This window comes from Triturus cristatus, chromosome 2_2 (assembly GCF_964204655.1).
Source record: "Triturus cristatus chromosome 2_2, aTriCri1.1, whole genome shotgun sequence".
Classification (NCBI taxonomy): Eukaryota; Metazoa; Chordata; class Amphibia; order Caudata; family Salamandridae; genus Triturus; species Triturus cristatus.
The window spans coordinates 1,266,733,894-1,266,757,519 of NC_140582.1; the positions used below are offsets into that span (position 1 = coordinate 1,266,733,894).

Consider the following 23,626-nt stretch of genomic DNA (forward strand, 5'->3'; position numbering starts at 1 on the left):
CTACGGCGCGTACTTGGGGGGGTGGGCTGGGGGGGTGTTCGGCGCGTATGCGGGCACATGTTTGGACGTCTCCATGGTTGCTATGGGAGTTAGCTCCGTACAGTGTTTTTTCCATACGGTTGTGCATTCGGACGGACGGGACGGATCGTACTTGCGCTCTCGGACTTCAGTTTACCGATTCGTACGTAAAACTGTCCGGGGACGTGTCGGACACTTTTTCCGACCCGAGGACGTGTCGGGGAATTTTCCCAATGCGATTCGTATGGATTTTTTAACATACGAATCGTACTTGCCAGTTTGTACGGGACTTGTACGATTCGTACGTAAAAAAATCCGGATACGATTCGTACGGGGAATATTTTTAACGGATCGGAATCGGCACCAAAGTGTGAGTATATCTTTATGAATCAGGACCTCAGAGTCAGAAATTGCTCAGTTATGATCAGGTTTGTGTGCTGCAGACCTTTGCAGAACAATCCTTATCAAACCACAACTTTAGGCCTGATTTGCATTTTGGTGAACAGGGTTCCGTGACATAGTCGCCTGTCTGCAAAACAGACAGTCCACCCATGCTGTTTAGAGTCTAGAGGACTGTAATGTTTCCAACTGAGGTGCCCCTGCTGGCTCCGCCAACGGGAAACCCAACACTGATGGCCCATCGGAGTTGCGGACTTCAGTGTAAGTGCATCAGACTGACTGCTATATTTAGGGTGAATGGTCAGTTGTATTGTTTTCTGTTTCAGATCGCAAAGTAAACCCGGGCACTCCAGAACAAAAAAAACTCTCGGGATGTGTGAGAAATTATTCCCCCCCCAAAAAAACACTTTGTTTTTGGGAAATAAGAAAGCTTGGTGAGCGGTTACCATGTTTAGCTGGCTGCTCACAAATCTTTCAGGGCCTTCAGAGGAGATGCCATGACCACGGCACTTCTGTAGGCAAAGAGATTTCTGGTTGGCTAGTCGAGATCACAAAAGATTGTTATTCTATATGCTGCTAATTTATTATCACCTTTTACTTGTTTTCATTTTTACTATATATAAATTAACAAAGCCTCCTAAAATTATAGAATGGATGAAGGAAATCACCATCTTTTGTGTGATTTCCTCCCATTAGTTTTCCCTATTTGTTTTGTTGGCTTTAGAAGTCCTGTACAATTTACCACTGCTCATCAGGGATACAGTGTTTCTTTTTTCCCTTCAAACATGAATACATTGCCTTGTTATTGATTGGTGCATTTACCTTGCATGTAGGTCTCTAGTATAAAGCGCAAAATGTGCACCCAAGGCATGGAAGTTAAATACCACTTGTGGACTGTAGCACCTGTTGTGCCATACTCTATAGTGGCAAATGCAAAAATAACTTAGAGCTTTTCCTGTGTAGACTGACTGCTGCAGTGGATAATCTGCAGTGTGACCTGTCAATATAACCAGCATTTGGCTGGAGAAATTCTTCAATTTAATATAAATAAGTTACCCTAGTGTAGCCCTTATAGCCCACTAGGCAGGGTAAATGAAATGTAAAAGTAGAGGAAAAGTTTAAATTTAAAGTTAACATTTTCTTACAGTGGCTAGCGCCCAAACGCTATTTTCACTGTAGGAAGGCTCTAGCTGAGAAATGCTGGGAAGTAATATTAAATGGTAATTTGGCTATTTTTGGTTAGGGGCCCACTATGAAAATGAACAAACAACATGTTTTAATATTTATTAAAAGCTCAACTTAATGGTGAAATCAATTGTTAATAAATATTAAGGAACATTTGGAAAGCTGCCTTTTCGTTGCCCAAAGCACCTGGAGGCCAAGGCCCAGATTTACTAAAGACTTGTGTTGTCCTTGAGTCACACAAGTCAATGGAACGCAATGCAAGTCCTCAAATAATATTTGCTAAGCCTCACAAGGGTCAATTTGGGCCACCTTTTGTGACTTTGTATAGACATGAAACGCAATTCAGCAGCTTGTACTGGCTTGCATTATATTTCACTGTGGTAGGTATGTCATGGGTTGAGCATGGATGTTCCCATGCATCCATCCATGGGATTTGACGCAATCTCAGATTTACTAAAATCAGTAAACCTGGGATTGCACCAAAATGGTGCACCTATTGAGGCTGGCGTAACGAGGATAAATATTTATCATTCTGCAACACACATAGAAATTGCCTCTTAGGATTGTTTTTGTGCAGGAGGGAACCTTTTCCTGCACAAAAACAATCCAACCTGTAAAGCAGGGGTCCTTGCTTCATGATGAAAGTGCATCTACCTTGGCACCAGGCAGCACACAGTGTGCCAGCGTTGGAGGGAGCAGATGAGCACTGAATCTTAGTAGATATGACACATTTTTGCTTCTATTTTAGGCAATGCAATGCTGTACGTTCCCTTACTTCACAGCGTTGCATACAACTTTAGTAAATCAGGCCTACAACTTCCATTACCTCTTCATCAATGGACCATCAAGTGCTTAGCCCTGATGAGGTGTGAAAACTGCTCTCAAAGCACAGACAATGGTTTGGGGGTGGATTAGTGTTTTTCTCTTCCTCTGGCAGGAAGGGGTGGGTCTAGTAACTTACTTATCTTCATTGGGTTCTCCCCTGTCACAAGTAAATGTTAAGTGGCACCTGGAAAGGACCCAGCTTGTGTCCTTATGGGCAGCCTAACACAAAATCCATTGGAAGGAAACCTACCTTCAGAATGGGTTTGGGGTGACCAGAGAGGAAGGGACTGTCTATTGCTTTGGCCACACCTCTTGGAGGGTACGCAGGCTCTGCACAAAGGCAGAATGGTTTCCTCATCTTGGATTGTGAGAGTGAGGGGCACTCTGGGATTATTTGAAACAGGACAAACAGGAACTGCTGCAATGGTGAATTGGGTTATCCCCGGGTTCCTTTACCCATCGGTTAGGGAGGATCTAGGAGTCACTCTCACCCACTACAAATATGTCACCTCCAGCCACTCACTTCATAATGCTTCTTGGACATATGGAAGAACAGACGAGGACTGGGCACCCAGTGTCTGGCATGAAGGGATACCTGAAGGACTGGACCTGCTCCCCCTTGTACCCAGGATTAAGAAGTGAACTTCAAAGGCCAGTTGGCTGACCTACTGTGTATCCAGAGAGCCACAACAAGTCGCAAGAGGCCTTTTAACTGATGTTCACAGCTGGCCAGTAGCAGTTAGACCCTGCTGGTGACCTCTGTTGCCTTTAGTCATGGCCCATAAGTGCTGTCCTGAGGTCCTGAGACCCTTGAGAGTGTCTAAATGGACTTCTCCTTCCACCCTTAAACAGCTGGGGCTTGGCATCTTTTTGGACTTCTAAAGAGGACCGGGATGAACCACCCCAACCAATCTTCCCAAGTTATGAAAACGTCTGATTAAAAGGACCATTTAAAAAGAGTTTTCTGGTCTCATGAAACCTATGATCAGATACAGCCTGGTGCTGTGTCCTGCTGGAGGATTCTTGTAGGAAGGTGGAATCTGACTATATGGTTTCCCCCACATTTTGCCTGGTGTTTTGTCAGTTTATGACTTAGTTGGGCTGGTATCCTGCTATTCAGGGCCCCAGTCTATCTGCTTTCTCTGTAAAATGCTTTCCATGTACATTAGGTGCATCTCTAATTGTATTCTGGAGTGCCTTATAAGTCCCCAGTATATGATATACTATGTACTCAGAGCCTAGGTACCTCGGAGGCATACCAGGGGCTGCAGCATGTATTATGCCACCCCTGGGAAGCACTCCAAAATAACACCACAGGTCTGCTACTGCAGCCTGGGTAAGATGGTGCCTGCACCCCTTTTTGTGGAAAAGGCTACCTATATCACTACCATTGCACATACATATAAAACCTATTAGTCACTCCTATGGCAGGCCTTAACAATAATGAAGGCAGAGTGCTTGGTTTTTATGTGAGAGGGTGCCCCTGCATGAGCAGAGCCCCTCTGCAGTGTTTGGAGTACCTCCTCTGATGCTGTTTGTGGTGCATCATACTCTTAAGTGCATTATAACCTCGCGGTAAATGCTAACTTTGGGTCGGAAACATGTCATGTTTGGTTTCAAACACTTTGGAATACTACCCCCCCACCAGTTCTGGCAGCAGGGGTAGCATTCAACCCTTCTAGAGGGAGAGACATGTACACACTGGTCTAACCGGTAAAAGACTTTTCAGAGCCCTGGCATCACAAAATGGATGCCACTGCCACAGACACGGGTCTGGCCTGCTGCTGCTGACCGAAACTCCAGCTGGGGCAGCCTGGACGATAGGTTTCCTGTCACAGGGAGGTGCAACCACCTCCCCAGACAGGCAGATGTGTGTTTGGGCTGGGCGGGAGCACTCTCTGGTGCTTTGAAGTCCTGCACTGGGGGCACACTTGGTGTCCCTGTGCATAGTCCATTTCAAACCGGTTATAGGGGCTACCTGCCCCTGCTCTGGTGTGAAACTGGAAAAAGGAAATGGGTGTAACCACCCCTCCTTCCAAACCCTTCCATAGGTGGGTCCGCAGAGTATGTCCAACCCCCTATCTTAGTATAAGTATAGGAACCCAGTCCTTGAGACTTTGGATTACCCTGGATGAAACTCTGCAGCATATATCCTGGACCTTCGACTTTCTATTTCAACTAGAAGACTGAAGAAATCTCCCTTGGGGTCCAGGAGTGACTCCCCTGCGTGGCAGGCACCAAAGAAGCAACTGTCCAGTCTGCAACTCTGAAGATCCTGCTGGACACCGAAGTCTTTGCATCACCAGAGGCTACCCTGAGTCTACAGCAAAGCTGAGGCCCGCGGCTATCGTGGGTGATGTGGTACAATGTCCCCTGGACACCGTGAACTTTTACTGGTACATCATCTTCCTGGTCTTCATTGAAGTTGTGCTTTGGGCTCTGAGTACCCCTAGCCTTGAGCACCAACTGCACCAAAGATCTCTGGCCTCCACTTCACGAGTGACCTGTGGGCCAGTTTCCAGTGCGACTGCTTGAGGCTCCTACACAATCGCTAGTCCATTGGCTAGTGGGTCCCCACAAAGGTAACTCCTTTTCTGATTGGGATTTTCTGATTGCTCCCGATGTGCCCTGACTTACCCTTGCTGGGTGAGTCCCCCAGACCTTGCTGGTGTGCAACGACGTTGTTCTTCTATTTCCACTTGACTTGCCGTTGCCAAGGCTTGTTGGATCCATTCTGGTCGCCGACACCGCAGCACTCGACAGACTTCGCGGGACAGCTCGAATCCAGCTCCTGGTTGTTGTAGACACCTCCTGGACTTCGTGGCTGAAGAGTCAAGACACCCGTCAACTCACCTGAAGCACCTGACATCTGTGGGCATTGGACTATCGTGCCCTTAGTCACTGGTAAGTGACCCAGACTCTGTCCCCTCTGCTTTCAGGTTTCTTCCATTCTCGATCCAGGCTTGGATCTCTTCGGACACTTCTCTTCTTCACGGCAGCAGCACTTCTTTGCCAGCTTCCATTGAAAACGACGCCGCGACCCGACTCCAAAAGACACCTATGCACCCGGCTTCCCTGGGTGAGCTAACTCGAGGTAACTCAAGTACTCCAGTGCTACCATGGGTGTTGGCCCTAGACACCTCTAAGTCCAAAAGGGTTTGCTTGTAGTCATCCTTTAAGTGTCCTTATCTTGTAATTTTCAAACCGCGACTTTCCCCGTAGAAGTTAACAGCGATTCGCGGCTGTGTTCTAACAATGCACACGTCCCACGTGGGTCCCCTACGTCACTACCTTGGGTGATTCCTTGGGGCCCAAGTACTTCTAAAGGCTCTAGTCCTTGTGTCTAGCTCAGTCGTGGTTCTTATACCACTTTATTGGTATATGGTTTGGTATGCCCCTAGGTCCCAAACGTGTATTTGTGCTTTTACTGTTGAATACTGACTTGTAACTTAAGTACTTTGAACTCCAGCCTCATAAAGAGACTAGAGGGGTGTGTTTTATCTTAAATACATATATTTTTAAGATATACCTGGTGTGGTTGTCCTTTCATTTGGTCATTCAAGAGATTATAGACTGGTAAAACAAGCTGCTATACATTCCTTCAAGACTTAGCCTGAAGGCTGCTCTCCAGAGCTACCACTAGGATAGCTTTCAATAAAGGTTGTCTTTAACCTATCACCATAAGGGGTTGTTTGGACTGGTACAAGGTGCCCACTTTAATTAGTGGACAGCATATACCAGGCCAACTTCTCACAATTCTGAGATTAAGTCTTAAGGTAAAAATCTTGACCAGAAGTTGGCGGCAAAAGTATCCAACCACAGGACTCCCCTGGGTGCGACATTTAAACTTTTCCTTCTCTGAGCTATCAGTGGGACCATGTCCAATGCATATCCGACTTCATGAGGTCTTCTTCTGAAAAGACTGCTGACTTGCCTCTCTTAAGGTGGGAGAGGTGTGGCGCAGCAGCTAGGATGGCTGACTCTGGAGCGCGGGGCTCATGGTTCAATCCCCAGCGCCAGAGGCAGATCAGCTCAGCATCATGTGACTCTGTGCAATAGCTCACTTAATCTCCTCGACGGCCCCCAGCGCCTTGAGACTCTTATGGGTGATTAGGTTGTGCTTTGAAAAAAATACTGAGTTACTTAAGGATTTCGTCTTCCATTTCCTTGACTTAGTCCCAAGGTAAAACCTCCGACTGGGTTTAACATGGTTGGTACATCCTATCTGCTCTCCAGGTAGGCCTGAAATCACTCTTAGGTCCTTGTCTATTCCAACCCTTCAGTACAATTGGAGCTTTGTGCTTTCTAACACTATTTGTCTTGGTTTTGTGTTGTTATAGTGTTTATTTTTATATTTTACTCTACTTTTCTAATTTTAAATTTGTATTGCTTGGTGTTTTGATTTTGCTATTGTTGTGATACTGCATATTAACTTTGCACCATGAGCTATATCCATCCTGTCTACACTGTGCCATACCTACCAGGGGCAGAGCGCAAAGTTAATTTAGTGACTTTCAGGGTTCACCCTGACGAGTGTTGTGATTTTTACTTGAGGTGGGAAGTCACCCACCACAAACATTGATACAATTTCTTACAGTGGAGTTCTTGTGTGTGCTTCCTTGGGAGGAAAGGTGTTCCAACAACCCACAAACCAAATAAATGTGTTTTTGACTGTCTCTGGTAGGAGTATTGATGTCTTATCCAATACACATAGGGCTAGATGTGCGACCATTCACTTTTGTGAATCGCAAATTGCGTGGAATTGCGACTCGCAACTTGCGACTTGCAAAAGTGCATGTACAACAGTGTCTTAGACACTGTTTGTGATTCCCAATGGGGTCGCAAATTGCATGACTCATTAATATTCATGAGTCAAGCGCAATTTGTGACCCCATTGGGAATGGCTAGCACTCACAGGGATGGTGGCCTGCTGGGGTCAGCAGACCACGAAGTCTGGGACTGCTTTTTCAATAAAGCAGTGTTTTTTTTTAAAATACAGGCCGTTTTTCTCAAAGAAAGATGGGGTGCATTTAAAAAAGAAAAATCAACTTTTCAGTTTCATTAGGTCTCGCTGAGCCCAGCGCATGTGCTCGCTAGGAGAGACATTTTGTATGTGTGTTTTTTAACTGCTGCTGGCTGGCCTAGCGCTTGCGTGGACGTGAGCATGCACGCGCGCAGCCGCCGTGCGCTAGGCCAGCCAGCAGCACTGCATCATCGTGATCACTTTCACTGCGATCGTGATCGCGATGACTAACACGCCTTATCTTCATGTCCCATCTGTCTTTCGGCACTTTGCTTGGCCACCAGCTTGCGGACCCGCGCGCAGCCCCCATATGGCCATTCAGAGGCACTTTTACAACAGCTCCTGGAGACCGTGAAACTGACGCAGCCGCGCGATCTTGATCAAGTTTCACTTTCACGGCCGCGTCAGATTCTGATATCTTTCACTTTTGCGTGCTCAAGTGCTTGTCTTAGTCTGCTCCCTGGCCTGGGGTCCATGACTCCTCATAAATGCCGCTGGCCTGCACTGATCTTTTATTGCAAAACCTATACTCGCATCTTCAAAAAAGGTAATCCTTGAAAACGCTTTATAAATGGTTTAGTTGCTTTATGCCAGAATGTTGTAGCTATCTATTTGAAAGTGTTTGAGTTAAAGCCTTAACTGTTGTTGTTCTATGCCTATAGGTTTGTGAAAACATTTGCTAAAGTGGAATGCTTTTTGACACCCAACGCTGTAGTGTGCTTTTGCCCCTGTTTTGGCCGTCAGAAGATTAAGAGCTTTTGCTGTGGTAATAGATCAATTGAAAATAATGTGACTAGATGGGGATTCTTTAAAAGAGCACATGTAATACAGGACACGTCTACTTTCCTTAAGTCTGGTTTTAGTTCCTTCGGGCATTTATTTTTCCAGTGAATTCTGGTTATTGCAATTGTGATATTTTCATTCTAAAAACCTAACACTATGTACTAAACGGCAAGTCAAAACACCCATTGGCAACCCCAATAGGTCTGTATTATATGAATGCACTGTCAAGCCAGAACTAAAAACCCATGACTGTTCTCCTCCTCCCATCTGTGCTGCTACCAGACAAAAATGCAAATAATTATCTGGTTATCTAAGAAACTTTTATAGCCTTACAATGGCATGTGCTTCCCCCTGGAAGTTCAAGCTCAGGCAGCTGGTTCATTTAACAAAATGATCACATGGAGGGCAAGCACTTTTTTTGGAAGCATACATCTGCCCAAGCAAAATATGTACTCGTGGCTCTCAGCATGTGGGCGGAACCAAAGCCCCTCTCCTGGTGATACTCACATAATTGTCTGGCGACAACTACGCTTTCACATGAAGGCATAAACAGGACTGGACAGCTCGAAATTGCATCAGTTTTCTACGTGCCATAAAGTATCGCACATGAGAAACACAAAAGCCACACATCTAGACACTGCAAACATACAAATATTACTCATACGTAAACATACTGAAAATGTAGCAGCTGTGCTTGTGGTCTAGGCCCAGTTCCCTTAACATAGTTCTCAGAACCTCGAGCTAGTGGATGGGACCTATTTCAGACAGCCAGGATTCCAAACCTTGCAACCTCATCAGTCGATGGGTGGACACTTGGAAGGGGTGACCTTAGCCGTGCAGTGCTGCTGCCATCTTGTTCACCATGTGATATAACTTGCACTCCATGCATTGCTATCGCAGCAAGCCCTTCCGATCTCACTGTGCACTCTGAGTGCATCATATACTTGAGACCTCTCACCAGAACTCGTATAATGTTATGCTGTCCTAGGGCCGTAACACACAGTGTGACAAGGAGTGCAGAGGAGCTGGTGCAGACTGTTTGCCCCGCTGGAACACTTTGTTTGTATCGAAGGGAACGCAGACACTTGTGTTTCTATATTTCTTACATTGATCTGGCCAGCGCAAAATGTGTAATGGCGGATTCACAAGGGGGACTTTCCTCATTTGTATGTGGGCGTGGCTCCATGCAAAGGACAGGACACCTTTGCAGCCTTGGTGTAGTATAAATGCAGCTGCCAGGGCAATCATTCTGTAAGGAGTTGTAACTGAGTGTGTGCCACGAGGTGGAAAGAATCCCCCCAAGCAGGTAGGTGCAGTTAAACAGTATGCCCACCTATGTGGGGATCCTTGACCCCTCTTGAATATATGGCAGGGTCTGCTCAAGGTCCCGTTTGAAATGTGTCTCTCACTTATGTGCTCTCCACTGAGAGCATTCGCGCCTGTGCATATTTCTTTAAAACATTGGAAGTACTACCCTGTTTGCACTGGGAGCACATCATTAAAAGTGTGCTGAGGAGCAGACAGTACTTCCATTGTAAAGACCCTGGTCTCTCACTCTGTAGTCCTGCCACAGCATACCATCCCTGGCTGCCAGCACTGTCTGCAGTCTCTCCATTTCTCAATCCACTTGGAGCACATCATGTTCTCAGCACCACTGCCCCCAGAGGACAGAAAACGAACAAGCAACTCAAAATAACAATACGAGTTATGCTATGTTCGTTGTAAGGACATTTACGAGCAGCAGACTTGAATACTGCGTAGCCCTCCACAGAATACAAGAAAGAGAGGTTTCTTCTTCAAGCCAATAGGTAAACAGCATCTCTGAATTTTACTAACTCTTTGTCGAAATCATCAATAAAATCGGGCTACAGCGCAGAAAAATCTACAAACTCTCCTTTAGAAGTGTAAGTTGCTCCATCGCCATTACACTTTTATTCCTTCTGAATAATTGTATGCGGGTAGTGACATGAGAAACACAAACTATATATATCGAAATCGAACCGAAATGATGGCTTTGTAAGTTAAATGATCACTGCTAATATCTGCACTGCTCTGCAAGTCAAATGTTCAAATCCCTGCAAAACAGACAGCCTTTGTGCATTTCGAGGTCGGCAATTTGATCACCATTAATCTGGTATAGTAACACTGCGCATTTGCAGGGCTTACAAATGGGAAAACACCACATACACACACACACAACCACACACACATAAACACACACATACTCACACACACACACAACCCCACACACACACAACCACACATACACAACCACACATGCAAAACCACACATACATAACCACACACACAACCACACACACACAACCACACACACAACCACACACACAACCACACACACAACGTCACATACAACCACACACACACAAACGCACACACACACACACAACCACACACACATAAACACACACAATCACACACACACAAACAAACACACACAACCACACCCACACCCACACCACCAACCACACCCACAACCACACACATTCACACACACACACAACCACAACCTCACACACACAACGACAACCACACACACAAAGGGAAGAGATAACTGCAGCAGGACCTTTGGCTCGGTCAGGACAGCAGAAACACCAGAAAAGGAACCCCTCAGCATGACCTGGGCAGCAAGAAAATGACACTGGAGACATCATCATCCTATGAACAATAGTGTCATCAATGATCTAATCCAAATGTAAACTGTGACAAATAGCATCCCTATATATTCCAGTACCACAACGACAGCAACAAGCATTGGCATAGCCAATAGGTCTCGCCTTTGGGACCTTATAAGTGTTTTGTCATGCAACAGTTGTTGTTGCACCAAGGATATTGTGCTGCATAAGTAAATACTTATAAGGTCCCAAAAGCGAGACCTATTGGCTATGCCAATGCTTGTTTTTTAAGAGCAGGCAGTGGTCCCTCTTAAAAAATATTTTCTCACAGTCTTATAAAGGAGAAGGGGTCCCCAGGGTACCCCTTCACATTTGCGAGTGGTTTACCACCAGCTTGAAGAAGGTGGAAAACTGCGAGTGTTTTGCGAGCTCAAATGCGTTTTCAAAACAATAGTACATGCCATTGAGAATCACTATGAGGAAGGGATACCCCTTCCTAATAGCAAGAGTCGCAAATGCTATTTTGTGAATCAGTGACTCGCAAAATAACGTTTGTACATGCTTGGACCCTTTTATGTGGTCTCAAACAGGCCGATCTCCCATTTGTGACTCCAAAAAATGGTCGTACATCTGACCCATAATGTCCTGCTAAATTGTGGGAGGTGTGCGGGTTAAGGAAGATCTACTTGGCAGCATTTAAAGGTTGGACCTGTTTAAAAGTAGCAAAAATGATCATACGGAAGCCACGCGAGATACTGGCAGGTGGTTGGTTTGGGTTGGAAATGCTATGGTTTTGTGGATTCTGTGAAAAACAATACAATCAAAATCCAATTTCACTATAACCATGTTACCTTAAAATGCCCTAAAGTCAACCTTACTTCCAACGTATTTCTGGGCTCACAGCCTCTGGTTACAGACCAGTCCTCGTGTCCACCATCTCTGTGGACCATGTTTCCTCCTCATTCTGCTCCCACTTGCGCCTCGCCACACTGCAATGCTCTCCAGTTTACTGTACAGCACTCTGCTACTTTGTTGTTAGCTTTGCTTTACAAAGATGCAGAGACATTGTTTACATCTCTTACCAGGAAGTGAGATCTCATAATACTGATTGTTTCTTACCTGTGCAGCGCACTCCTGCGGACTTCGTGGTATCGCAATCCTGGGGTATCTTGGTGGTGTAGGGACACTCTGAGAGCCTGTGTTCATCTCCATTGCACTGTACATTTGAAATCAGTACTGGCTCATATCTATTTTTAATAAATGAAGATCCGGTTGTTGCTGAAACTGGAACTCCACATCCCAGCATTCTACAGACCACTGCAGCATCCTTCATGTCCCACTGGTGGTTACACACTCTTCCCCATTTAGGGAATTTAATCCGCAAAAACCCAACACAGGGATCCTTGGAATGCGTCAGTACAACTGGCATAAAGTAAGCTGCAGAAACAGAAGAAATGCAAATCATTCTCATTCTATAAACCCTTTCACTGCCTGGATATTTACAAACCCCTGTGCCAGAGTGTTTGCTAAAATATCAGCATTAGAACTTTCCAAGCATGAGCTCACACAATACACTTATAAAATAGTACATTTTTTCGTTACATTCAGGGCGACCTGCTGGCGTGTAAACCTCTTATCAATATCTCTTTTCACCCTTCAGTTTTACTCACACAGGAACGTACCTCTGCCATGGAATGACCCAAATCAGCATTCGCCTGCATCCTCAGGGTGTGGTTTCCCATATGTTTGAGTAGAAATCCACACTAGACACTCAGGAATCTTTTTAATACTAGGCAAGTTCATGGGTGACACCAGTGGTGTAACATTAGCCCCAGCAGCCCCAGGGTGTGCGGGGGTGACTGCTCTAGGGGCCCCCTCTGGCACTGTGCACAGGTTGCAGCTCCCTGTTCTGAGAGCTCCTGTCTGGGTCCAGAGCATAGGGGACCCCTCCATGATTCAGCACTGGGGGGCTCCTGCAGTATTTGCGTTTCGGGGTGTGACAGCACTGAGGGAACCTACAAAACTCCAGACATTGATCCAAACTGGACAGAAAGGAATTGATGCGGATCGTGCTCGCAGAATCCCATGTTTTGAGTGACATAAAACTTCAGAAACTCAAACAAATGCCTAAAGTCCTCCCATAAAATATTCCCTATTATTTTCTGATAAAAACAGTACCATGCGTTATGTAAGAGGGCCTTTTGCATGAGGCTGGAATGTGCCAACATTGTGACCTTGTGAAGACCACATTGAAGTATCCTGACTTCACATTGTCATGGACTTGATCTGTTCCTGTGTGTTATGACACACCTACATGTGAAGAAAGGACACTGATTGGATAGTTTTTCAACCTAATAAAAAAATCAAACCACCATTGAGCTCCTCATTGGGCCACAGATGTGGGTGTCTGTGATCCAGACAGGAGTCCCACTGGGTGCATTCATTCACAGAACAAGAAAACCATAAATAAAATGACATATTTTTTAAAAATCAAAAAACACCATCTCATGAGGTCATCGAGCTTAAAACCCTTGCTCCACTATATACAAGAGTCTCCTGCGAGTCAGTTCTCATGGTTCTCATGGAAAAGCTCTGTTGAGACCCCCCTAACAGGCAGCATAATCCAGTCCGGCACAGCAGAGTATGCAGTGGAGAAAAGTAGTGCATCTTCCATCATCTCACATTCGAGTTTGCAGGATGAACAGAAGTCTACTGCAGGGCTCAGTGCAGAAATATTTAATCATTTACTATGAAATGCATTTACACCAAGGGTCCCACATCTAAACTTCAAGTAAAGCTGCTTTACAAGAGAAGCTGAATTATAACTGAAAAGGGCAGTGTAATGTGGCCTCTACTAAGTTAGTTGCAGGAGTACAGTATTTACGTGTATCAAGCATGCCTAACCATGCAGTGTGCCTTAATCTTATTAATATAAAGTAAAGCATTAGACGTCTAATCAGTCGCTTCACTGTAGAAATTAGAGAAATCATAGAAATCATGTATCAGAGTGATCTAACAACTAGAAATAATACGAAAAGTCGTAGTTCTCATGGATTGTTTCTGTAAAATTGTTTTAAATATATTGCATAGGTGCTGTGAGTTAATTATTAACATTGTACTTTTATGTGCACACTCAGATATACATTTTACGTACACAAGAGACTTGCGTTTGCTGTGTATTTGAATGTTCTATTAAGTTAGCTTATCCAAAGGCCTTAAGCATTTGGGATTTCAGTGTCTAACCTTCAACGTGAAAGATTTTCTTGTGCTGCAATGTGCTTTTCCTTGCAGGTGCGCTCACATGATTCCATAGTCGGAGAAAGTGTTCTTGTGTGCTAGAGGTAGCCGGGTTTGGGAGGAGAGCTTTTGCCAAGGACAGGAACAGCTAACGATCTGAGGAGAAGCCTCGGTTCATTTTGTACCAGAAGGAGCACAACATCCAAGGACGAGAAGAGCGAATGATCTAAGGAGAAGCCTCTGTTCATGGTGTATCAGGAGGAGAGAAACATCCAAGGACAAGAAGACCTAACGACCTGAGGAGAAGTCTTGGTTCATTTTGTACCAGAAGGAGCATAATATCCAAGGACAAGAAGAGCAATAATCTAAGGAGAGGCCTCAGTTGATGGCGTACCAGGAGGAGCGCAACATCCAAGTATGAGAAGAGATAGCAAGCTGAGGAGAAGCCTCTGTTAATGGTGTATCGGAAGGAGCGCAACATCCAAGGACAAGAAGAACTAAAGAGCTGAAGAGAAGACTCTGTTCATGGTGTACCAGGAGGAGCAAAAGATCCAAGGACAAGAAAAGCTTACGAGCTGAGGAGAAGCCTCTCTTCATGGTGCATCACAAGGAGCACAACATCCAAGGACGAGAAGAGCTAATGATCTGAGGAGAATCCTCAGTTCATTTTGTACCAGAAGGAACACCAAATCCAAGATCTAGAAGAGCCAATGATCTAAGGAGAAGCCTCTTTTCATGGTAAATCAGGAGGAGCGCAACATCCAAGGACGAGAAGAACTAACGAGCTGGAGAGAAGAGTCTGTTCATGTTGTACCATCATGTTGTACCAGGAGGAGCACAAGATCCAAGGACGAGAAGAGCTAACGAGCTGGAGAGAAGCCTCTCTTCATGGTGTACCAGGAGGAGCACAAGTTCCAAGGACGAGCAGAGCTAATGGGCTGAGGATGAGCCTCTCTTCATGGTGCATCAGGAGGAGCGCAACATCCAAGGACGAGAAGAGCTAATGATCTAAAGAGAGACCTCAGTTCATGGTGTCCCAGGAGGAGCGCAACTTCTAAAGACGAGAAGAACTAACGAGCTGGAGAGTAGAGTCTGTTTATGGTGTCCCAGGAGGAGCACAAGATCCAAGGACGAGAAGAGCTAACGATCTGAGGAGAAGCCTTGGTTCATTTTGTACCAGAAGGAGAATAACATCCAAGGACGAACAGAGCTAATGTTCTAAAGAGAGACCTCAGTTCATGGTGTACCAAGAGGAGCGCAACATCCAAGGACGAGAAGAGCTAACGAGCTGAGGAGAAGCCTCTGCTCATGGTGTTTCTGGAGGAGCGAAACATCCAAGGTCGAGAAGAACAATCGAGCTGGAGAGAAGACTCTGTTCATGGCGTACCAGGAGGAGCACAAGATCCAAGGACGAAAAGGGCTAACAAGCTGGAGAGAAGCTTCTGTTCATGGTGTACCAAGAGGAGCACAAGATCCAAGGACGAGATGAGCTTATGAGCTGAGGAGTAGCCTCTGTTCATGGTGTATCAGGAAGAGAGCAACATCTGAGGACAAGAAGAACTAACAAGCTGTAGAAAAGACTCTGTTCATGGTGTACAAGGAGGAGCATACGATCTAAGCAAGAGAAGAGCTAATGAGCTGGAGAGAAGCCTCTGTTCATGATATACCAGGAGGAGCACAAGATTCAAGGACAAGAAGAGCTTATGAGCTGAGAAGAAGCCTCTCTGCGTGGTGCATCAGGAGGAGCGCAACATCCAAGGACGAGAAGAGCTAACAATCTGAGGATAAACCTTGGTTCATTTTGTACCAGAAGGAGCATAACATCCAAGGACGAGAAGAGCTAATGATCTAAGGAGAGGCCTCAGTTCTTGGTGTACCAGGAGGAGCGCATCTTCTAAGGACGAGAAGATCTAACGAGCTGAGGAGAAGCCTCTGTTCATAGCGTATCAGAAGGAGCGCAACATCCAAGGACGAGAAAAGCTAACGAGCTGGAGAAAAGCTTCTGTTCATGGTGTACTAGGAGGAGCACAAGATCCAACGACGAGAAGAGCTAACGAGCTGAGGAGAAGCCTCTCTTCATGGTGCATCAGGAGGAGCGCAACATCCAAGGACAAGAAGACCTAACAATCTGAGGAGAAGCCTTGGTTCATTTTGTACCAGAAGGAGAACAAGATCCAAGGACGAGAAGAGCTAACGAGCTGAAGAGAAGCCTCTCTTCATGGTGCATCAGCAGGAGCGCAACATCCAAGAACGAGAAGAGCTAACAATATGAGGAGAAACCTTGGCTCATTTTGTACCAGAAGGAGCAAAACATCCAAGGAGGAGAAGAGCTAATGATCTAAGGAGAGGCATCAGTACATGGTGTACCAGGAGCAGCGCTACATCCAAGGACGAGAAGAGCTAACAAGCTGAGAGAAGCCTCTGTTCATGGTGTATCAGGAGGAGTGCAACATCCAAGGATGAGAAGAACCAACGAGCTGGACAGAAGCCTCTGTTCAAGGTGTACCAGGAGGAGCACAAGATCCAAGGATGAGAAGAGCTAACAATCTGAGGAGATACCTTGGTTAATTTTGTACCAGAAGGAGCGCAACATCCATGGACGAGAAGAGCTAACAATCTGAGGAGAAACCTTGTTTCATTTTGTACCAGAAGGAGCATAACATCCAAGGACGAGAAGAGCGAATGATCTAAGGAGAGGCCTCAGTTCATGGTGTACCAGGAGGAGCACAACATCCAAGGACAAGAAGAGCTAACGATCTGAGGAGAAGTCTTGGTTCATTTTGTACCAGAAGAAGCATAACATCCGAGGACGAGAAAAGAAATGATCTAAGGAGAGGCCTCAGTTCATGGTGTACCAGGAGGAGCGCAACATCCAAGGACAAGAAGAACTAACGAGCTGAAGAGAAGACTCTGTTCATGGTGTACCAGGACAAGAACAAGATCCAAGGACGAGAAGAGCTAAAGAGCTGGACAGAAGCCTTTGTTCATGGTGTACCAAGAGGAGCACAAGATCCAAGGATGAGAAGAGCTAACGAGCTGAGGTGAAGCCTCTCTTCATGGTACATCAGGAGGAGTGTAACATCCAAGGACAAGAAAAGCTAACAATCTGAGGAGAAGCCTCGGTTCATTTTGTACGAGAAGAAGCATAACATCAAAGGACGAGAAGGGCTAATGATCTAAGGAGAAGCCTCAGTTCATGGTGTACCAGGAGGAGTGTAACATCCATGTACAAGAAGGGCTATCAAGCTGAGGAGAAGCCTCTGTTCATGGTTTATCAGGAGGAGCGCAACAACCAAGGACAAGAAGAACTAACGAGCTGGAGAGAAGACTCTGTTCATGGTGTACCAAGAGGAGCACAAATGCCAAGGACGAGAAGAGTGAATGAGCTGGAGAGAAGCCTCTGATCATGATGTAAAAAGAGGAGCACAAGATCCAAGGACGAGAAGAGCTAACGAGCTGAGGAGAAGCCTCTCTTCATGGTGCATCAGGAGGAGCGCAACATCCAAGAACGAGAAGAGCTAACAATATGAGGAGAAACCTTGGCTCATTTTGTACCAGAAGGAGCAAAACATCCAAGGACGAGAAGAGCTAATGATCTAAGGAGAGGCATCAGTACATGGTGTACCAGGAGCAGCACTGCATCCAAGGATGAGAAGAGCTAACAAGCTGAGGAGAAGCCTCTGTTCATGGTGTATGAGGAGGAGTGCAACATCCAAGGATGAGAAGAACCAACGAGCTGGACAGAAGCCTCTGTTCAAGGTGTACCAGGAGGAGCACAAGATCCAAGGATGAGAAGAGCTAACAATCTGAGGAGATACCTTGGTTAATTTTGTACCAGAAGGAGCGCAACATCCATGGACGAGAAGAGCTAACAATCTGAGGAGAAACCTTGTTTCATTTTGTACCAGAAGGAGCATAACATCCAAGGACGAGAAGAGCGAATGATCTAAGGAGAGGCCTCAGTTCATGGTGTATCAGGAGGAGAGAAACATCCAAAGACAAGAAGACCTAACGATCTGAGGAGAAGTATTGGTTCATTTTGTACCAGAATGAGCATAACATCCAAGGACAAGAAGAGCAATAATCTAAGGAGAGGCCTCAGTTGATGGCGTACCAGGAGGAGTGCAACATCCAAGTATGAGAAGAGATAGCAAGCTGAGGATAAGCCTCTGTTAATGGTGTATCAGGAGGAGCGCAACATCCAAGGACAAGAAGAACTAAAGAGCTGAAGAGAAGACTCTGTTCATGGTGTACCAGGAGGAGCACAAGATCCGAGGACGAGAAGAGCTGATGACCTGGAGAGAAGCCTCTCTTCATGGTGTACCAGGAGGAGCACAAGTTCCAAGGACGAGCAGAGCTAATGGGCTGAGGATGAGCCTCTCTTCATGGTGCATCAGGAGGAGCGCAACATCCAAGGACGAGAAGAGCTAATGATCTAAAGAGAGACCTCAGTTCATGGTGTCCCAGGAGGAGCGCAACTTCTAAAGACGAGAAGAACTAACGAGCTGGAGAATAGAGTCTGTTTATGGTGTCCCAGGAGGAGCACAAGATCCAAGGACGAGAAGAGCTAACGATCTGAGGAGAAGCCTTGGTTCATTTTGTACCAGAAGGAGAATAACATCCAAGGACGAACAGAGCTAATGTTCTAAGGAGAGACCTCAGTTCATGGTGTACCAAGAGGAGCGCAACATCCAAGGACGAGAAGAGCTAACGAGCTGAGGAGAAGCCTCTGCTCATGGTGTTTCTGGAGGAGCGAAACATCCAAGGACGAGAAGAACAATCGAGCTGGAGAGAAGACTCTGTTCATGGCGTACCAGGAGGAGCACAAGATCCAAGGACGAGAAGAGCTAACAAGCTGGAGAGAAGCTTCTGTTCATGGTGTACCAAGAGGAGCACAAGATCCAAGGACAAGACGAGCTTATGAGCTGAGGAGAAGCCTCTGTTCATGGTGTATCAGGAGGAGAGCAACATCTGAGGACAAGAAGAACTAACAAGCTGTAGAAAAGACTCTGTTCATGGTGTACAAGGAGGAGCATACGATCTAAGCAAGAGAAGAGCTAATGAGCTGGAGAGAAGCCTCTGTTCATGATGTACCAGGAGGAGCACAAGATTCAAGGACGAGAAGAGCTTATGAGCTGAGAAGAAGCCTCTCTGTGTGGTGCATCAGGAGGAGCGCAACATCCAAGGACGAGAAGAGCTAACAATCTGAGGATAAACCTTGGTTCATTTTGTACCAGAAGGAGCATAACATCCAAGGACGAGAAGAGCTAATGATCTAAGGAGAGGCCTCAGTTCTTGGTGTACCAGGAGGAGCGCATCTTCTAAGGATGAGAAGATCTAACGAGCTGAGGAGAAGCCTCTGTTCATAGTGTATCAGAAGGAGCACAACATCCAAGGACGTGAAAAGCTAACGAGCTGGAGAAAAGCTTCTGTTCATGGTGTACTAGGAGGAGCACAAGATCCAAGGACGAGAAGAGCTAACAAGCTGAGGAGAAGCCTCTCTTCATGGTGCATCAGGAGGAGCGCAACATCCAAGAACAAGAAGAGCTAACAATATGAGGAGAAACCTTGGCTCATTTTGTACCAGAAGGAGCAAAACATCCAAGGAGGAGAAGAGCTAATGATCTAAGGAGAGGCATCAGTACATGGTGTACCAGGAGCAGCGCTACATCCAAGTACGAGAAGAGCTAACAAGCTGAGGAGAAGCCTCTGTTCATGGTGTATCAGGAGGAGTGCAACATCCAAGGATGAGAAGAACCAACGAGCTGGACAGAAGCCTCTGTTCAAGGTGTACCAGGAGGAGCACTAGATCCAAGGATGAGAAGAGCTAACAATCTGAGGAGATACCTTGGTTAATTTTGTACCAGAAGGAGCGCAACATCCATGGACGAGAAGAGCTAACAATCTGAGGAGAAACCTTGTTTCATTTTGTACCAGAAGGAGCATAACATCCAAGGACGAGAAGAGCGAATGATCTAAGGAGAGGCCTCAGTTCATGGTGTACCAGGAGGAGCACAACATCCAAGGACAAGAAGAGCTAACGAGCTGAGGAGAAGCCTCTGTTCATGTTGTGTCAGGAGGAGAGCAACATCCAAGGACAAGAAGACCTAACGATCTGAGGAGAAGTCTTGGTTCATTTTGTACCAGAAGAAGCATAACATCCAAGGACGAGAAGAGAAATGATCTAAGGAGAGGCCTCAGTTCATGGTGTACCAGGAGGAGCGCAACATCCAAGGACAAGAAGAACTAACGAGCTGAAGAGAAGACTCTGTTCATGGTGTACCAGGACAAGCACAAGATCCAAGGACGAGAAGAGCTAAAGAGCTGGACAGAAGCCTTTGTTCATGGTGTACCAAGAGGAGCACAAGATCCAAGGATGAGAAGAGCTAACGAGCTGAGGTGAAGCCTCTCTTCATGGTACATCAGGAGGAGTGTAACATCCAAGGACAAGAAAAGCTAACAATCTGAGGAGAAGCCTCGGTTCATTTTGTACGAGAAGAAGCATAACATCAAAGGACGAGAAGGGCTAATGATCTAAGGAGAAGCCTCAGTTCATGGTGTACCAGGAGGAGTGTAACATCCATGTACAAGAAGGGCTAGCAAGCTGAGGAGAAGCCTCTGTTCATGGTTTATCAGGAGGAGCGCAACAACCAAGGACAAGAAGAACTAACGAGCTGGAGAGAAGACTCTGTTCATGGTGTACCAAGAGGAGCACAAATGCCAAGGACGAGAAGAGTGAATGAGCTGGAGAGAAGCCTCTGATCATGATGTAAAAAGAGGAGCATAAGATCCAAGGACGAGAAGAGCTAACGAGCTGAGGAGAAGCCTCTCTTCATGGTGCATCAGGAGGAGCGCAACATCCAAGAACGAGAAGAGCTAACAATATGAGGAGAAACCTTGGCTCATTTTGTACCAGAAGGAGCAAAACATCCAAGGACGAGAAGAGCTAATGATCTAAGGAGAGGCATCAGTACATGGTGTACCAGGAGCAGCACTACATCCAAGGACGAGAAGATCTAACAAGCTGAGGAGAAGCCTCTGTTCATGGTGTATGAGGAGGAGTGCAACATCCAAGGATGAGAAGAACCAACGAGCTGGACAGAAGCCTCTGTTCAAGGTGTACCAGGAGGAGCACAAGATCCAAGGATGAGAAGAGCTAACAATCTGAGGAAATACCTTGGTTAATTTTGTACCAGAAGCAGCGCAACATCCATGGACGAGAAGAGCTAACAATCTGAGGAAAAACCTTGTTTCATTTTGTACCAGAAGGAGCATAACATCAAAGGACGAGAAGAGCGAATGATCTAAGGAGAGGCCTCAGTTCATGGTGTACCAGGAGGAGCACAAAATCCAAGGACAAGAAGAGCTAACGAGCAGAGGAGAAGCCTCTGTTCATGGTGTATCAGGAGGAGAGAAACATCCAAGGACAAGAAGACCTAACGATCTGAGGAGAAGTATTGGTTCATTTTGTACCAGAAGGAGCATAACATCCAAGAACAAGAAGAGCAATAATCTAAGGAGAGGCCTCAGTTGATGGCGTACCAGGAGGAGCGCGACATCCAAGTATGAGAAGAGATAGCAAGCTGAGGATAAGCCTCTGTTAATGGTGTATCAGGAGGAGCGCAACATCCAAGGACAAGAAGAACTAAAGAGCTGAAGAGAAGACTCTGTTCATGGTGTACCAGGAGGAGCACAAGATCCGAGGACGAGAAGAGCTGACGACCTGGAGAGAAGCCTCTCTTCATGGTGTACCAGGAGGAGCAAAAGATCCAAGGACAAGAAAAGCTTACGAGCTGAGGAGAAGCCTCTCTTCATGGTGCATCACAAGGAGCGCAACAACCAAGGACGAGAAGAGCTAATGATCTGAGGAGAATCCTCAGTTCATTTTGTACCAAAAGGAACGCCAAATCCAAGGTCTAGAAGAGCCAATGATCTAAGGAGAAGCCTCTTTTCATGGTAAATCAGGAGGAGCGCAACATCCAAGGACGAGAAGAACTAACGAGCTGGAGAGAAGACTCTGTTCATGGTGTACCAGTGGGAGCACAAGATCCAAGGACGAGAAGAGCTAACGAGCTGGAGAGAAGCCTCTATTCATGGTGTACCAGGAGGAGCACAAGATCCAAGGACGAGCAGAGCTAATGGGCTGAGGATAAGCCTCTCTTCATGGTGCATCAGGAGGAGTGCAACATCCAAGGACGAGAAGAGCTAATGATCTAAAGAGATGCCTCAGTTCATGGTGTCCCAGGAGGAGCGCAACTTCTAAAGACGAGAAGAACTAACGAGCTGGAGAGTAGAGTCTGTTTATGGTGTACCAGGAGGAGCACAAGATCCAAGGACGAGAAGAGCTAACGATCTGAGGAGAAGGGTTGGTTCATTTTGTACCAGAAGGAGAATAACATCCAAGGACGAACAGAGCTAATGTTCTAAGGAGAGACCTCAGTTCATGGTGTACCAAGAGGAGCGCAACATCCAAGGACGAGAAGAGCTAACGAGCTGAGGAGAAGCCTCTGCTCATGGTGTATCTGGAGGAGCGAAACATCCAAGGACGAGAAGAACAATCGAGCTGGAGAGAAGACTCTGTTCATGGTGTACCAGGAGGAGCACAAGATCCAAGGACGAGAAGAGCTAACAAGCTGGAGAGAAGCTTCTGTTCATGGTGTACCAAGAGGAGCACAAGATCCAAGGACGAGAAGAGCTAACGATCTGAGGAGAATGCTCGGTTCATTTTGTACCAGAAGGAGCATGACATCTAAGATCGAGAAGAGCTAGAGGTATAAGGAGAGGCCTCAGTTCATGGTGTACAAGGAGGAACGCAACATCCAAGTACAAGAAGAGCTAGCAAGCTGAGGAGAAGCCTCTGTTCATGGTGTATCAGGAGGGGTGCAACATCTGAGGACAAGAAGAACTAACAAGCTGTAGAGAAGACTCTGTTCATGGTGTACAAGGAGGAGCATACGATCTAAGCAAGAGAAGAGCTAACGAGCTGGAGAGAAGCCTCTTTTCATGATGTACCAGGAGGAGCACAAGATTCAATGACGAGAAGAGCTTATGAGCTGAGGAGAAGCCTCTCTGCATGGTGCATCAGGAGGAGCGCAACATCCAAGGACGAGAAGAGCTAACAATCTGAGGATAAACCTTGGTTCATTTTGTACCAGAAGGAGCATAACATCCAAGGACGAGAAGAGCTAATGATCTAAGGAGAGGCCTCAGTTCTTAGTATACCAGGAGGAGCGCATCTTCTAAGGACGAGAAGATCTAACGAGCTGAGGAGAAGCCTCTGTTCATAGTGTATCAGAAGGAGCGCAAAATCAAAGGACGAGAAAAGCTAACAAGCTGGAGAAAAGCTTCTGTTCATGGTATACTAGGAGGAGCACAAGATCCAAGGACGAGAAGAGCTAACAAGCTGAGGAGAAGCCTCTCTTCATGGTGCATCAGGAGGAGCGCAACATCCAAGAACGAGAAGAGCTAACAATCTGAGGAGAAGCCTCTGTTCATGGTGCATCAGGAGGAGAGCAACATTCAA

At 46.1% G+C, this 23,626-nt stretch overlaps 1 protein-coding gene across 2 annotated transcripts in view; it reads right to left on the bottom strand.

Moving 5' to 3' along the window:
* The window catches only part of LOC146863563 (CD5 antigen-like), a 654,574-nt gene that overhangs the window by 562,218 nt on the left and 68,730 nt on the right, over positions 1 to 23,626 (bottom strand). For both annotated transcript variants that reach the window (XM_085643025.1, XM_085643024.1), the window contains one exon: positions 11,986 to 12,303. In XM_085643025.1, the coding sequence (XP_085499151.1) occupies positions 11,986 to 12,303 (318 nt within the window). The remainder of the gene's footprint in view (positions 1 to 11,985; positions 12,304 to 23,626) is intronic.